At 37.2% G+C, this 17211-nt stretch overlaps 2 protein-coding genes across 3 annotated transcripts in view; both read left to right on the forward strand.

The window, feature by feature from the left end:
- Nucleotides 1–3998, forward strand: part of GPA33 (glycoprotein A33) — a 32326-nt gene extending 28328 nt beyond the window's left edge. The window contains exons 6-7 of the mRNA XM_087721484.1: nucleotides 365–488; nucleotides 3232–3998. Of these exons, the coding sequence (XP_087577610.1) occupies nucleotides 365–488; nucleotides 3232–3334 (227 nt within the window). The 3' untranslated portion in view covers nucleotides 3335–3998. The remainder of the gene's footprint in view (nucleotides 1–364; nucleotides 489–3231) is intronic.
- Nucleotides 3999–14859: 10861 nt separating this feature from the next.
- Nucleotides 14860–17211, forward strand: part of ILDR2 (immunoglobulin like domain containing receptor 2) — an 81105-nt gene continuing 78753 nt past the window's right edge. For both annotated transcript variants that reach the window (XM_087721486.1, XM_087721487.1), the window contains exon 1: nucleotides 14860–14947. The gene's annotated coding sequence lies outside the window, so the exon portion shown is untranslated. The remainder of the gene's footprint in view (nucleotides 14948–17211) is intronic.

A 17211-nucleotide genomic window follows, 5' to 3' on the forward strand; every position in this document is an offset into this window, starting at 1 on the left:
CGGCAGCAGCCCAGACTGGCCACGTTCCCAAACTGGTTCCCTGGTCGCCACAGCCATCTTTTTTAAAGTTCTGTGCATGCGTAGAACCATTTCTATTGAATTGTGCATGAGTGCACAGTGCGCATTCATCATGTGCATGAGCAAACCAGCAGTAATGCTGGCTGGAACCCACTCCTGCTCTACACCCAAGCAAACCATACCCTGAATTTTATTCTGTTTATAGAATTTTCTGCTGCTTAATTACTGAATATTCAGGATATTATTTTTAAACATGTTCAAATCTCTAACAAATGTGTTTTCCAAAACATAGCCAAATAGCTTATCAGTTATGTGATAACTAACAGCTAATTGTTTCTCTCTACAGCATCCATGAACATTGCTCTTTATGCTGGAATCATTGGTGGGATCCTTGCTGCTGTGATTATCATAAGTGTTTTGATTTATTGTTGTTGCTGTAGGAAATCAAAGAATAAGGACTATGAGGCAACGTGAGTATCCTTTGGTAAAAAAGGTGGGGATGGAGTGGGATGGGAAGAGAGAGACTGTCTATTTTAAAGGTAGGGTATGGATGTCACACCTAGGTTTTTTTCTCCTTTAGATTATTTACAGCACTGTTCACAGTTGGGCTAAATAAAGCTTAGTAATGTCAGTTTAGTTCGCAAAAGTGGGAAATTTGCATATTATGAATTAAAATTTAGTCAGTATCTTCCTGACTCTGCCACTATAATTCTACACCTCCAGATTTGCTCATGCCTGATACAGCAAAACCAAGTACAACCGTTCAGCACTCTCATCGGGTGCACCGTTAAACCTACCTGTGCATCTTGTCCTTTACAAATGATTGGTGGATTTTAATTCCCATTCAACAAAACAATTTCCAACTTTAAAGCATTCTTCTTCAAATTATACTATTCAGATGTAGCACATTACTGCTTTATTGGAGGGGGGCTAGGAGGTGTAATATTAGTAAACTAACTGTGTGAGATAAATATATAAGGAAAAATGCTGTGACATGAGAGCAAATGAAATAAAAAGAGTAATTAAGAAGTTACTTTAAAATATTTTGAGGTCAACCTCAACTTAGAAATAGATTGTTGGAAAGCACTTTTTATGTACCTTTCAAAGGCCCTTAATTTAAGCAATTAAAGTAGCACCTGGGATCTTGCGGGTAAATTCTATGTCCCAAACAGTCTCCTTACAAATCAGTCTGAAAGGTCATTTCACTTTTGGCATATGATAAATTTCCATTCTTCATTCTAAAGCAGTTATAAAGCTCCAGGCTTTCTTTTAGCTTATCAGGGGTGTCAAACTCAATTTCATTGAGGGCCACATCAGGGCTGTGGCTGAACTCGGGGGGCCGGTTGGGCATGGCTAACTGGGTAGGTATGGACAACTGGGTGAGCGTAGACAACCAGGTGAGCACGGCCAGCTTGATGCCACTCTCAAAACTGTTGGCCTTTTTTCCTCTTCGCATTGGGTAGACTGGGCCAGAGCCATGCTGGCCTGATCTTTCTTCTTTGCATTGGGTAGACCAGGACAGCCTCATCAGCTAGATCCAACCACATTGCAGACCGAATCCGGGCCGTGGACCTTGAGTTTAACACCCCTGTTCTAGATAATATAAATATAACTTCTGGAAGACAATATGCAAAAATATAGGAAAATATTTCATTCTGCCACACTAAAATTTATCAGATAAAAACCAATTTAGACATTGTTTGAAGTAGGAATTACTCGCTGCTCCCTACTTTTAAGGGTTGGTAAGCCACTTGGTAATGCTTTTACCAAGCGTTACTTGGTAATGCTACATCTTATTGAGTAGTCCCAAGCCACTTCGGAAGTTTCAGATTTTAACAATTCTCTAAAAAGCAATTGTATATACATTTTTTCTTTTCCACATTTGGATATGCATGAGTAGCATAAATGGATTCATGAAATCTAGCTATTTCTTCCCAGCCCTATCTCTCTCTCTCTTTCTTGGCATGTTTTTAAGTAATCTGATTTAATTTATACAAAAGGCACACTGGTTAAATAAACAACAGACAAAGACAGAAAAGCACAAAGAATCAAGGACTGCTTGACAGATAAACAATACAAAGCAAAATAAAAACAAGAAAAATTATTTGTATAGCATATTTGGCTGAACAAAAGAAACTTCAATGATTAATTTAATGTTCCCTTAATAGTAGCATGTCTACTTTTTAATGCTTGTCCAAGAAAATAATAGCCAACTTCACTAGAGAGATCTACTTAAGAAGTATTGGCCTTGCAGCAAACATAATTGTAGCTTTCTTTTTACCAAGTCACTCTGAGTTCAGGAGTTAGTTGGAGCAGATTAAAATGTTGGTTTAGCCATTCCAGTTCTGCATTATTGGAAAGAGTTTAGTAGCATCTTTTCAAACTAACACATTTTATTTTAAAGTATAAGCTTTTGTGAGCTGCAGCTCACTTCATCAGATGCATGGAGTGGTATAATTTATTTAGGATTAGAATAGAGTAGGATGAAGTTGGGGCGTACAGAAATACTGCATCAGCTTATTTACAGTATATAAACTCCGCTGTCTTTCACTTGGTAGTGCTGGTAAAGCTTCTTTGTTCTAAAACTGCTACTTTGAGATTTGTTACTTGTTCTGTTTGTTTCTCTTCTTTGTTTATCAGAGAAGTCTTTATAGAAAGAAGATTTGTATATTTGTAGCTCGAGGTTGAACTGTGGGGTCCTTCGTAGTATCTGAACTTGACTGTTTTCTTGTAAATGTTTCATTACCAAACTATGTAACTTAATCAGTGCCATTATCGGCATTGATGATGTGATCTAGTTTGATAATGAAACATCTATAAGAAAACAACCAATCTCAGAGAGCACCAAGAATCCCAGACACTGGTGTCATTAGGTGCCTCCTTCCTTGCCTTTCTCCGTCCATTTTGATATTGATTGAGTTTGGAGCCTCAATTACCTCATTTTCCAAGAATTTCCCAACTCTCTTGAACTGTTAATCTGAACCTGAAAAGATGCTACTAAACTCTGTTTTTTGGGGCTACAATAGGCTAATAGAGATGACCTAAATGTTCTTCAATAATGATTTTATGATTGCAAATCACCTAAGAATAGCTTCTAGGTGAGATGCGCAACATACAAGTTTAATAAATAAATAAATGCAGTAATTATTATAACTATTTTTATTTAAAAAAAACCTGATCCTCTGAATTAATCATTTTATGTCTAATTTTTAGGGAGACAGAAAATACATTCCAACCTCAACATGAGGCTGTTCGAATCCGGGGACCTTCCAAAGAAGATCTTGGGGATGAATACGAAGAAAGGCCAGAAATGTGATTTGTGTTTCAGTTGTCTGGAAGCAAACACTTCCAGAACCTTCTTTCCAAAAGAAAGAGAAAGAAAATATTGATTTATAATCAAAATTATTTGTTATTCAACAAATGGGACTTTAATATATGCATTGGGAGTGGGATGAAATAGAGGATGAATAACCATGTAAAAAATACAGGAGAAGGAGGCACAAAGCCGAGTAAGATAAGCTGAAATAAAAGGCACATCAATTTCCAGAATCCTTCTCATCTGCTTGCTAGAAAGAAAAGAGGAAAAAAAACCTTGGGAAGTGTTATCTTGTACCATAGATTTTATGCAAATTCTGAATGCAGCAGATGGGAATTCTTTAATACTGACCTTTTCTGCTGCATTTGGAAAACAGAAGCAAAATTAAACCCACCTCAGTTTCTATGGAATACTTTTAGTATTGTAAGACAAATATATAAAAATCTATGGCTTCCGTTATGCAGCATCTAGGCACTGGATACTTGATAATCATTTGGCGAACAAGGTGCAGCTCATACTAAAGCTTTTCAGACTCAGCTTATTCTCCTACTATTCCAGTGATGATATGAATCCGAGGTGGCGCAGTGGTTAAATGCAGCACTGCAGGCTACTTCAGCTGACTGCAGTTCTTCAGTTCGGCTGTTCAAATCTCACCAGCTCAGGGTTGACAGCCTTCCATCCTTCCGAGGTGGGTAAAATGAGGACCGGGATTGTTGTTGGGGGCAATATGCTGACTCTGTAAACCGCTTAGAGAGGGCTGAAAGCCCTATGAAGCGGTATATAAGTCTAACTGCTATTGCTATTGCTATGAATATTTAGAAAGATGCTGATTTTCCCTGAATTGTATATATTACTCTTGCTATTTCTACTTCTGTAGAAATACTACTAAATACTACACTACTTTAGTATCACAGATTTCAGTTCATCAATATGTGTCTCCAACTGCTTCCATTATTTTATTTCTGAGTTTAGAACTTGTTTAGAAAGGAAACTAAGTGCCTCTCATACTATTCAGAAATGTTTAATTTTCACTTTTGTTTTCCGCTAGCTTTTTTATGCTTTTTGCTAACAGTGCTCCAGAAACAGTGCAATTATGCTGCTAACAATGATTTTTTATATATATATAAAGGAAAAGAAACATAATTGCAGCTGGCTACAGCTTTGTATATGTGATCTATTAATAATTTTTATTCTAATAATTTGCTATATTTTGGAAGGTTTTTTTTTTACTTTAAAAATGTTGGGATCATTAGCATTACTTTGTTAGAATGTAGAATTTAGTGAATGTTTAGTAATATTTAGTGAATAAAAAGGCTGCAAGAATTGAGTATGTCTAGCTTAGTGAAAAGTGGGAGTAGGGGTGACATGATAGCAGTTTTTGAATATTTGAAGGATTGCCACAAATAAAAGCAGAGTCAACCTATTTTCCAAAGCACCTGGAAGCAGGACAAGAAGCAATGGATGGAAAATAATCAAGGAGAGAATCTACCTAGAACTATAAGTTTCCTGACAGTTATAATAATTAAATCAGTGGAATGACTTGCTTCCAGAAGTTGTGAGTGCTCCAACACTGGAGTTTTAAAAGAAGACATTTGACAATAATTTGTCTGAAGTGGTATAGGGTTTCTTGCTTGAATCGGTTAGACAAGAAGATCTCCTAGGTCCCTTCCAACTCAGAATAACAATTATTCTGCTATTTTTTATGGAACTAAATCCTACACTATGAAAACTTTTCAGCTCATCAGTGATACCATGTCAAATATTACAAAGTATCTAAAAATGTACATAATGGTTCAGAATCTGTATTCAAATTGTATTTGAACGTTTCATTCCTTTTTTATTTGGCTTGTTTTGAACCGAAATACAATTAAAATAATTTTGTAAGCCAAGCAGAGAGTTTGCATTCTGCTTTTAGGAGTGGGAGGAATAGCATTAATGTTATGACACTAATGCCCATAACAATGCACTTCAACTTAGCTGAATGCCATGAGACTGGTATATATTCAGTTGTACTCAATGGAACAGGCAGTTTTAAAATTGGCATAGTATCATCTACATCACAGGTCAGCAAGCTCTGGAGCTGCATGTGACTCTTTCATTCCTCTGCTGCAGCTCCCTGTCGCTCCAAATATGTGTCACAACCGCCAATGTGCGACACATGCCGGCATGCGATTTATTGAGCTTTTCAACCCTGCTAGGCCAACCATGGATAAATCCAAGAAAAGAAGTTTTAGGAAAAAAAAGAGAACGTTTAATTCAACTACATAGGCTAGTTTTGTGGCTGCTCAGGAAATAGTTAGCCATTGGAAGGGTTTTGTGGCTCCTGGTGTTTTCTTTTCTGTGGGAAACAGGTCCAAATGGTTCTTTGAGTTTTTAAGATTGCCGACCCCTGATATCCATTGTATTACCTCAAAATTGATTCTCTCTCTCTCACTCCCCTATAAACAATCTAGAATGGACTGCTGTGGAAGAACTGGCAATATTTGGCCAGTTTGGTCTGTTTGACATACAATAAGGGCAGCCCCCTTTTCCAGTATATTCCAACATAGTACTCTTTCCGATACTTGAGTGTCCCTTAATCCTACCTTCCAAAATCCTTCTCTTCAACCACTTCTGAAATTGGGAGGAAGTGCCCTAAATCACCATGCTTTCAATAATAGTTCCACTATCCAATATATATAGTCATCATGATGAAGAGCCACCAATTTTTTTATTCCCAAAAAATATGTCCAGCAACATGCAAAAATGTCAAGCTTACAAGCATTGCATTCACTGTTCTCTCCCCACCCCACTCCCAATTATTATTAAATTTGCTTCCCACCCATCTCACCACGAGGTGACTTTTTTTTAAAAAAGTCAACATCTTTTGGTCTTATTGTTCTCATAAATAAAGAGTTAAAATACGGAGATCAGATAAACATCAAAGAATATGATTCACCAAGACATTTTCACAGATGCTCAGAGCCAGAAGCTCATCTCTTCTTTTAACAGAAACTAAATATAGCACAGGGAAAACTCAGTGCCTATACCTTAATAATAGCCCAGAGTTCATTTCTCCTATTGTCACAATAATCTGCAGGGTATGTAAGGGACACTGGGAAAGTAAGAGGCTGGCTGAATAGCACTGCATTACATTACCTGATCACCAATTAACATTGTTAATTCTCTGAAATAGATGTGTGTCAGGAGTGGAGCATGTACTGGGTAGAGATTTTTGCATCCAGAAAAAAACACAACTGTTAGATCGGGTAAAGGAAGGCACACAAAGGCTTCAGTAACAACAGCTCTTTATTACAAGTAAGGTAAACATCCGGCTGAGGAAGGGTCGGACAGCAGCCCTTTTAAAGGGATCTGTCAGACCCTTTGACCAATGGGATTAAACCTCTGTTCCCGCCGGAACAGAGGACCTTGGTGGAAACCACTGTCGGGGCGGGGGGATATCTAACAACAACCATCATAGAACATTATTATTATGAATCCTCATTTCCCACCCCACTCCGATATTTTTCTCTTTGCCCATAGTATAATTTTTGGAAGAGATAAATTCTGTTATTCCAATAAACAGTAAATAAGTAAGTAAGTAAGCTATTTCTCTCTTTTTTTCTTTTTTAGCAGATTTTTTAAAATTATTTTTTCTCTTCTACAACACCTTACAGTCATTACATCAACATTGTTATGTCATCATACCTGTACATGTATATAATATTTCGCTTCTATATTTACACACCTTTATACACAGTTCTATATATATTTATATATAGTTTTTTGGCTTAATTAATTTTGTTTTGCAGCCATTTGTACCAATTGTTCCAAATTTCATAATATTCCGACTCTATCTTTTAATTTCAGTGTTAATTTGTCCATCTCTGCACAATCCAACTTTTTTTTATCACTAATTCGTCCAAGGGGATATTATTTTGTTTCCAGCATTGGGCAAATACTATTCTAGCTCTAGTTAGCAGATGTGTTAATATGTACTTAATTTTCTTTGTATATTTCCCTTTGATTATTCCCAGTAGAAAGATTTCGGGTTTGTATTTTATCTGTTCTCCTGTAATTTCTTGCACCCATTTCCAAATTTTTGTCCAATATTTTTGTGTTTCCAGGCAGGTCCACCATATGTGATAAGTCCCTTGTACTTTTTTACACTTCCAGCAGGTCGGCTTCATGTTTGGGTACATTTTAGCAATCTTGTTGGTGATAAATGCCAATGATAAAACATTTTGTATATATTTTCTTTAAGTGCTGCTGATCGTATTAGTTTATAATTTGTGTTCCAAATTCTTTCCCAATGCACTAGATCTATGTTATAAACCAAAGTTTTTGGCCCATGCTATCATGCAACCTTTAACTTTTTCTTCTTCTAATGTTACTTCTAATAAATATTTGTAAATTTTCATTATGAATTTATTTTCCGGGTCAATTAAAATTTTATCTATTTGTTGTAATTCTGTGTATATTCCATATTCTTATGCGTCTTTTTTATATCTCGATTGTAATTGGAGATATGGCCACAATCTATATTTATATTTTGCTCCTTTAATTCTGGATTTGTTTTCAAATTCCCTTGGCTGTCTAAAATTTCACTATATCTAACCATTTTCGATATAAGTAAAAAGCTATTTAAATCTACTGTAAGTTTAAAAAGAAAATAATTGCAAATAGTACAGTTCCCTTTTTTTGTCGGTTATGGTACTGAATTAAAATTGTTAATCAGTTCTTGAGTTCTAAGTAAATAATGAGGTTTACTAAAATCAATTTTAACTGATCATTTATTATTGCTCTAGGCAAGAATTTACTGATATAGGACAACAAACTTGTGATGTCATTGGGGAAGATTTTGAACTTATTGTTTCTGAAAAGTGGACAGAGTTCCTGCCAAAGATATGACAGGAAGGGTGGTGAATGTCTTGTCCTTGATATACTTCCTTCTCATCCAGTGATGACAGATAACTATTGCCAACTCTTTAAACTCCTCTTTATGGAAAGAGGATAGGGCAGCATTACAAAGCCCTCTAGAAGAAACAGATTATCTTAATTTGTTGTTACCAGAATTCAGACCTTGGCACTCGAGATAAACTTTATTAGTAAATCTCATTAATGACAGTGAGAATTGTTAGGAACATAATCTAACGGTTGGGTTGGCAATATATAAATCATATAATGATCTGATCTGAGTGTATGGAAGCTGGCTGTTAGAAGTGCCATATAGTGATCAGCGTGAGCTATTGTAAGTTTTGCAACTGCTAGCAAACTTTGTGTACCGGACTGTTTGTATGATTATGGACTGTTATTTGGATTATCCCTTAACTGAAAGACATTGATGACTGACTGTCTTAACCCTGTATGACTTGGACTGTTTGATGGACTCTGATACCTCTATTTCCACGAAAGTAAAAGCCTATTTAAACTGCAGTGTCTCTGTATGCTGGTTTGTGTGTTCTCCAACATTACTCTCACAACGCTTCTCTGAACGCATTTGCTCTCCCAACGGGGAGCTTACCTAACACTGGTTATGGGCCCAGGTTATACCAGACGTAGCTAAAGGAGAGTTGGTGTTGATACGCAATACCACATACAGACAGCTGTTTTGTTAGTGATTGTTACTATCCTGGAGAAGATGGCGAGCGACCTATCAACAAGCCTATTGATGATAACCTGGTTGGATGGAACAAACTATGTTTCCTGGTCTATGAAGTGCAGTCTACTCCTGCGTAGGGAAGGTTTATGGGATGCTGTACAGAATCCACCTGATGTAACTGCTTGGAATCCAGATAACGATGATGGTACCAAGAAGATAGCAGATTTTCAGCGATGCAACGAACAGGTGTTGTGTATAATTGGTCTAACACTGAATGACCAGCAATTAGTACATATTCGTGGAGAAAAGTATGCTGCAAGATGTTGGGAGAATTTGAAGAAGATTTATGTACGTGACACTGTAGGTGCACACATACATCTTATACGCAAACTGTTTAGGGCACGTCTTCTGAAACGTGGAGATATGTTAGCTTATTTAAACTTTATGAAAGGGATTTTCCAGGAGCTACATGAAAAAGAACTATTTTTTTCTGAGCTACATCAAATTTATATCATACTCTCCTCACTAGATGAGAGTTACAATGTTTTTGTATCTTCTCTTGAAGTCCTAAACAGAAATGAACTAACATTGACTGACATTACTGCACGACTGTTGGAAGAGTCAAGAAGAAGGATGTAAAGGGAATAACTGAGAGAAATCATCACAACATGAGGAGTCACCTTCTACTGCCTATACTGTTCGAAAATGTTTTTCTTGTGGTGCTAAGGGACGTATAGCTAGAGTCTGTAAAAAGGCAAAGTATCAGAATGCCGGAAGAGCTAGAAAAAATGCTAATGTCAACTTAGCTAAGTATACTTTGGCTACGTCTAGCAATACACCTGTAAAACATGATTTGTGGGTTGTTGATAGTGGAGCACCACAGTGCATTGCTAGAGATAGAAAAGGGTTTATAAAAATGACCATGAGCCAGGAACACGTATTTTTGGCAAATGGATGGAAAGTGAAGGCTTCTGGTGAAATGAACGCATATTGTTCATTCCTAAATGAGCAGTTACCCATGTTATATGTACCTAACCTGAAATTCAACTTACTATTGGTTAGGGCTCTGGTCAACATTGGCTATGTGGTAACCTTTAGGGGAGATATCTGTATTATTGAAAAGGAGGGTAATGGGGTTACTGCTACTTAAAAAAACCGGTTTGTATATTATGCTGAATGGCCAGATGGATAACACAGCTTATCATAATGTTAAACCCCCATGATGAATGCATACATTTGCTATATAGATGCATGGGGAACATTAATTTCAAGATGCTGCAACAAACTGTTAAAGTTGGCAGAAGGAGTAAAACTAAAACCATGCAGTAAATGTTTAAACTGTAATGTTTGCAATCAGGACAAAAGCAAAGTTACTCCAGCAAACAGAGTGAATGGTTTTAAAACAAAGGAACCTCTGGAGGTTGTTTTTGCTGATATAATAGGATCTAAGAAACCCAGTTTGGGAGGTGCCTGTTATGTTTTGAGTATCATGGATCATTATTCCCAATACGGTTTCTGTTACTTAATGAAAAACAAAACAGAAAGGTTTCAGAATTTTTTTTAATTGGCTGAGGTTTGAGGAAAGATGAAAGCCAAGGTTATTACTGTATTATTACTTACCTAACAAGAATGCAACCTTATTATTGCACTGAATTGTTCTACAGTCTTCACATAGTATCTTTCTGGACAATTTGCAAAGCTTGGTGATTAGAGCCACAATTTAGAGGTTCAGTTCCTCCCTGTCAGTGTGTATGGAAGGGCAGGTTCAGCTTTGGGCATTCCGATATGTAGTGGCCCAAGGCTTAGTCTTCTCTCTTACCTTACTGAATAGCTACAGAAAACCATTGGAAAAGTAATCTGATCCCATGTCATCAATATGTTGATTATACGCAATTATAAATCTCTACCCCAGACTGAATGCATATTTTGACTTGGTATCCAGAGAGTGTATGGGTTTGAATGGGGGCAAATAAGTCGAAGCTAATTCTAACCAAGATGGAGAGACTGCTGATCCAGAAGCTAACTGATCCTGAGACTATTCTAACTTTCAGCTTGATGAGGTTGTGCTTCCCCTAAAGAGCTAGTTCATAATTTAGGGTCTTTTTGGATTCACTGCTCCCTAGATGCAGTTAGTCAGAAGGGCCTTTGTATAACTTAGGTATTAGCAAGAGTTACTCATAGTCTTGCTACTTTGTGTTTGGACTATGTAATTAACTCTGTACAAGATTGCCAAAGACTACCCAGGAATTGAGCTACCTAACTATAACTGTTCAGGATATGGTAGCCCTCTACCAGAGGTGGGTTGCTGCCAGTTTGGCCCAGATCTGGCAAACTGGTAGTAGTGGCGGTGGGAGGCTGTGCCTACCTGCCCGGATGCTTCTACGCATGCACAGAAGCACTGTGCGCACATGCATGCAAGAGCAAACCAGTAATAAAAACATTGGAAACCCATCTGCATTGGTTATCACAGTGGTTCCCAAAGTGGGGACCTTGCCCCACTCGGGGCAATTTGATTTTTAATGGGGGCAATTTGAACCTTGTTTAAACCAAGTTAATGCCCTTTTAGGCTTCCTCCACATGAGTAGAATTCACTTTTTGAGTGAAGTAAGAATTATATGTTGGGGGGGGGGTATTCAAGGGCATTCAAGATTTTACAGATGCTTAGGTCGGGCATGGCCAAAAACAGGTTGGGAACTACTTGCTTATCATTTGTTTCCAGGTTCAGATCAATGTGCTGCTTCTACGTGATTTAGAATCTTGGGTAGCTGCAATAACATTTGCTTTGAATATGAACTTTCAGTTGGAGTATGATCAACGAAAATATAGTTAGGAGTACTTCTGTGAGGTGTGGCGTTGGGGACCTTAAGACAAGCATTCTTTGCAAAACATTTTCTGTGGAACCAGTTACATTTATAAATTACTGCTAAAGATAAAAAGAAAAATGAAACAACCGCATGTTCACTTTTAATATGTAAAATATTATTTAAGCATGCATTTGGGAATTCAGGATGGGAATTCGGGATGTGAGGTGTGTGGTGCTGTTATATAGGATTTTATGAAATTAATCAAAATGAATGATTTCAACAATTGCATTGTTAAATCTTGACATCTGTTATCAATTGCATTATATTTGTACCTGCTTAGATTCACCCAATTTAAGCAATATAAAAAAGAAAAACTTTGGCTTTCTTATATGTGTATAATGCAATTTTCAGTCATCTTTTCTAAACATACCCAACACTTTGTCTTTAGAAGACTTAGTTTATGTCTTGTTCATTTTCATGGCCATTCTCTGAATTATTCTTAAGGTGCAGTGTCAGTTATTTTCAAGATGTTTATCTATCTCTTTGTGATATGCTCTAGAATAGATTCTTTCCAGGTATCATCATACTATTTTATTGAACCTTCTTTCTTTCTTTTTTTGAAGATAATGTAACCCTTCAGTACTCTAGGATGCAAATCATTTAACTCTGAATGTTTACACACAAAATACATTCTTTTACCATGTTTCTATCAATCTTAGACTAAATTATGTCTTTCTATTCTGCTTATTACATTTCTGGTGAGGGAGGAATGAAGAGAAAGGATTGAATTACAATAGGGTTGAGAAGTATTGTTTTCATTGTTCCCTTTTAGAATTTAACTGGTTTCACTAAACAGCTGGTATACTAATTATTTGCTTTGTATTTTAGTTGGCATATACTTTATTCTTTGTTATTTTAGCAAATCTTAGTTTTTGGCTTCCTGGCACAAACTCTACAAGACAATCTGTCTTTACTCTTGCTTTATGATCTCTTCCATTTCCTGTATAGATTTTTAAAATTTGTTTCCAGTTGTCTCCCACTCCGTGTGTGTGTGTGTGTGTGTGTGTGTGTGTGTGTGTGTGTGAGAGAGAGAGAGAGAGAGAGAGAGAGAGAGAGAGAGAGAGAGAGAGAGAGAGAGAGAGATCAACTTCTTTTTTTATTCGTTTTTATGTTCTCACCTGAATTGTTTGCAACTGTGCTTTTAATATCTCCCTTGGAAAAGGAAAAGGAATACAGGAGCTGTTAATGACAATTTTGTCCTGTAAAAGAGGAAAATATAATAAACTCAAAATAACGCTGCTTTGATCGTTTAAGAGGCAAGAGAAAAACTCTTGGCAGGCTTTCAGAATTCTGTTTTGAAAACCTATAATAAAGTTGCATTTTTGAAATCCATGATCTAACCTGATGCAAAAAACTGACATTATCTTTAGCAGTTTCCATCCATTTTGCTTGCATTACGATGTGATGGGATTCCATCAGTGATGGGTTCCGGATCCTGATCCAACCAGTATGGTTGGAACGGGCCCTGCGGTGTCCATATGGACACGGCAACGCATGTGCGTCTTAGCTCCTCTGCAATGATCTAGCTGCTCAGCGGAGCGCAGGGGCTGTACGTGCTGTGCACGTGCATGGAAGCGCCGAAGACTTAAAAGATCGGTAAGGAGCTCGGGCGGGCGGGTGCTCCGGAGCACCTTACCAGAACGTTATCCGGTGCTTCGGGCTGGCTCCGGTACACCCGTACCGGGGCATACCGCCTGCAACTCACCACTGGATCCCATTTATCATTGCTTAATTCAAAACCATGTCTCATTACATTCAATTTTACTAAAATCAAGAACTACAGGATTCCATTATCACTTTCACCCTCCTTGCTGCTACTTACACCTCTGAATTAAGTTTTCCTTATTTAGTGCTGTGATATCAAGCTAAGCATAGCTGATTATCTTGTATCTTCATCCACATTCTGAAGAAAAAAGTTGTTGAGAAATAAAAAGTCCAACAAATCAGGGGCAACTGATTCTCATGTCTTCTTCTACCTTATGAAGAAAGTTCACGAACAGATCATGCTTCAGATACATTTAGTCTATCATTATGAATCCATATATTCCAATTTGTTTTTGAAAGTATCATCCACCTCTTTTCCTTGTATGGGAAAACAATAGACACCAACAGAATGAGTTTATTTGTTCATACACGCAGGTTTTAAAATACTTGAATTTCTGAATACAACTGAATATTTAAACATACAATATACTTCCTCTTTCTTTTGCTTCTCTTCCTTTTAAACAAATGATATCGTTTAATTGGTTAAAATATAAAAGTACATAAATAAATATAGCAGTTGGCTGTTCTCCAGTCATGGGAGTCATTTGTTAATCTTTCCTGTCTGTATGCTATGCTTAAGCTATGCTTAAAATTTGATGTATTACTTTGATCAGCATTAGGGACAGCACATATCATGTCATGTGGGCTGGGTGGACATCACTTAACTCAATAAATGAGTGCTAAAGAAAAACCTTCTGTAAAAGAAGGTCATTAGGTTTTATTAAGTAATAATTTGTAAACTGTGATTAACATAAAAAGACTTAATGGAGTAACTTTTCCCATGTGAAGTAGGCACATTGCATATTGCAGCTAAAATAGGGCGTTTTGAACACTACACTTCAACATAAGCATATTAGAAATCAGACGCCTCCACCTTTACATTAGGATAAATATGCAATCCTTCAAATGTTGGTGGGCTACAGATCCCATGATTTCTCAGCACTGGAGAGTCTGGCAAAAAATGAAATATCAACATCTGGATGCCTCACTGCAGATTCCTATTGTGTATTGGTAGATCAATGATATCTGCCAGGCATTAACTACAGCTCAGATGCGAATTACAGCTAGTTACAGTTTTTGTTTCTTTATGACATAATCCCATGTATTTTTTAGTGATTTTTCTTTCCCTTTTCATTCATTCTCAGTAGGTATCTAATATTGTTAGATCAATAATTTCTGACACAAACTCATTTATCTCATATAAAAAAATGCTAGAAGTTTAGTCATACCGACAGGGTCAGTTAACTTTGTGGAATCAATTTTTAAAGATCAAAACTCCCTTGCTTCACAGGACATGCTGATTTTCCTGTTTTTGTAGAAACTCCCATGCTCCTAGAATAGCATAACAAGTATGTTTCCTGCAATGCTATCAACATCAACTACTGCAATTAACCTGCAAACTTCGTAAGTTCCTCTCACAAATTTCCCCTCACTCTTGTTAAACATTTTATATGCTTTGCTCTAAACTTTAACCAGCACAAGTCACATATATTTATTTTACTAGATTCTTTGGGGACCCTTTTGTCCTAGAGAAGTACAGTAAATCAATTGAATTAAGACCATTATACTCCTTTAGAAGAAAAGATCTGAGAAAAAACAACATCTATCACATCTTACCATTACCTGAAATCTCGGGGTATGTGGAATTTCTTGAAAATGGCAATTAGAACAACTTGTTAGGGCTTAATTCAAGCTGAGGGAAAAGTATGTGAGCAGAGACAATACAAAGATTACATTAATGGCATGCTTTATTCTGGTTTCAAAAGATTTATAAAGTAACTCTTAAAAATTAGCTGCTGGGTGTTTCAAGATATTGGCACTTCTTCAATGTTGCGGATAATACTAGGCAGACAATCACTACTGAATCGCTATCTCACAATTAAAATCTTCAGCAGATGCATGATGAATAGAAAAAATTACTCTGGAGGCATGCAAACTATGGTCATTATACCTATACATTAGCTAGGACTAAAATCATCTCATTTATCACATCAGTTCATTTTATACATATGCAAGCCAATTTATTTGTATGTTCTACTTATAAATAGGGATCCAATTTAGTGTAGTGTGGATAATGCACGAGGCTAGAAACCAGGAGACTATGAGTTCTAGTCTTTCTCTCTCAATACTAAGGAGGTAATGGCAAATTACTTCAGAAAAACATTGCCAGTAACACTGGAGGGATTTGCCCAGGCAGTAACAAGGAATCAAAAACTGACTCAAAGACATTCACACAAATATATGCAGGAAACAACAAAACAACCTAACAAACCATATCTTTATAAATGTACCTGTAAAAAGCACCTATAGCATTCCCTTATTTATGCTGATTATAGCTATGGGTACTTGAGAGACTGCCTGGGTACTTGAGAGACCGCCTGCTGCCAATTACCTCCCAAAGACCTATTAGATCCCACAGACTAGGCCTCCTCCGAATTCCATCCGCTGGCCAATGTCGATTGGCGACCACTCGGAGGAGGGCCTTCTCTGTGGCTGCTCTGGCCCTCTGGAACGAGCTCCCCGTGGAGATCCGGACCCTCACCACCCTTCAGGCTTTCCGCAAAGCCATTAAAACCTGGCTGTTCCGGCAGGCCTGGGGCTGATGAGTTCCCATCCCCGCTCGAATTGTGTGGTTGTTGATTGTTTTTAAATTGTCTTTGTATTTTGTTGCTTGTCCTTTGTTTTTTGTTTTGTACTATCCCCCCCACCCCCAGGTTTGTTAGCCGCCCTGAGTCCCTTCGGGAATAGGGCAGCATACAAGTGAAATAAACCTTTGAACCTATGCAACAGTTTCAGAATGCTTCAATAAAGAACGAAGCAAAGCAAGTTGGCCTTTTCAGTTTGAAGATCAGGTAGTCCTGGACTTGCAACCACTTGTTTAGTGAGTGCTCAGTTATGAGGCTGAAAAAAAGTGACTTACAACCTGTCCTCAATATGACCACTGCAGCATTCCCATGGCCATGTGATCAAAATGTTGATGCTTGACAACTGGTATGTATTTATGACATTTGCAATGTCCCAGGTCATGTGATCGCTATTTGCAACTTTCCCAGCTGACTTCTGACAAGCAGTCAATGGGTAAACCCAGATTTCCTTATCTATGTGATTCACTTAACTACTGTGATCATTTGCTTAACAGCCATGGTAGAAAAAGATCATACAATTTTGTGTGACTTATTTAACTGCCTTGCTTAGCAACAGAACTCCTAGTCCAAATTGGGGTTATAAGTAGACAACTCCCTGTATCATATCCATGTTGATTTATGTTGCTTAATTTTACAGTTTTTTGCAGGACTTGTCCTAAGAAATCTTTTTCAGTGAATACAGAGGGAAGAGGGGGGGGGGGATGAGAATAACAGGAGAAAACTCCCATAACACTTAACAAATTCCAAGTTGGGGTGAATGCTGAATAAACTTCCATCACTCCATGAAGTATATAAAGGGATTTGGGTTATGTAGCAACATTAGCTTGGGTACCCTTATTCTGAAAAGCCCAACTACTTCAGTTGCATGCTGTATTCTTACAGCTGAAAAATTATTTCATGTACAGAATCAGTGGTTAATTTTGATCTGTTGTGCCATATAATAATAATAGACTTTATTGTCATTGTACATGTACATCATGTATACAACCACATTGGTTATATGGCACAGCAGGGCTTAATAAA

Source organism: Thamnophis sirtalis, unplaced genomic scaffold (genome assembly GCF_051295495.1).
Source record: "Thamnophis sirtalis isolate CommonGarterSnake01/CBP01778 unplaced genomic scaffold, rThaSir2_p1.2 scaffold_8, whole genome shotgun sequence".
NCBI lineage: Eukaryota > Metazoa > Chordata > Lepidosauria > Squamata > Natricidae > Thamnophis > Thamnophis sirtalis.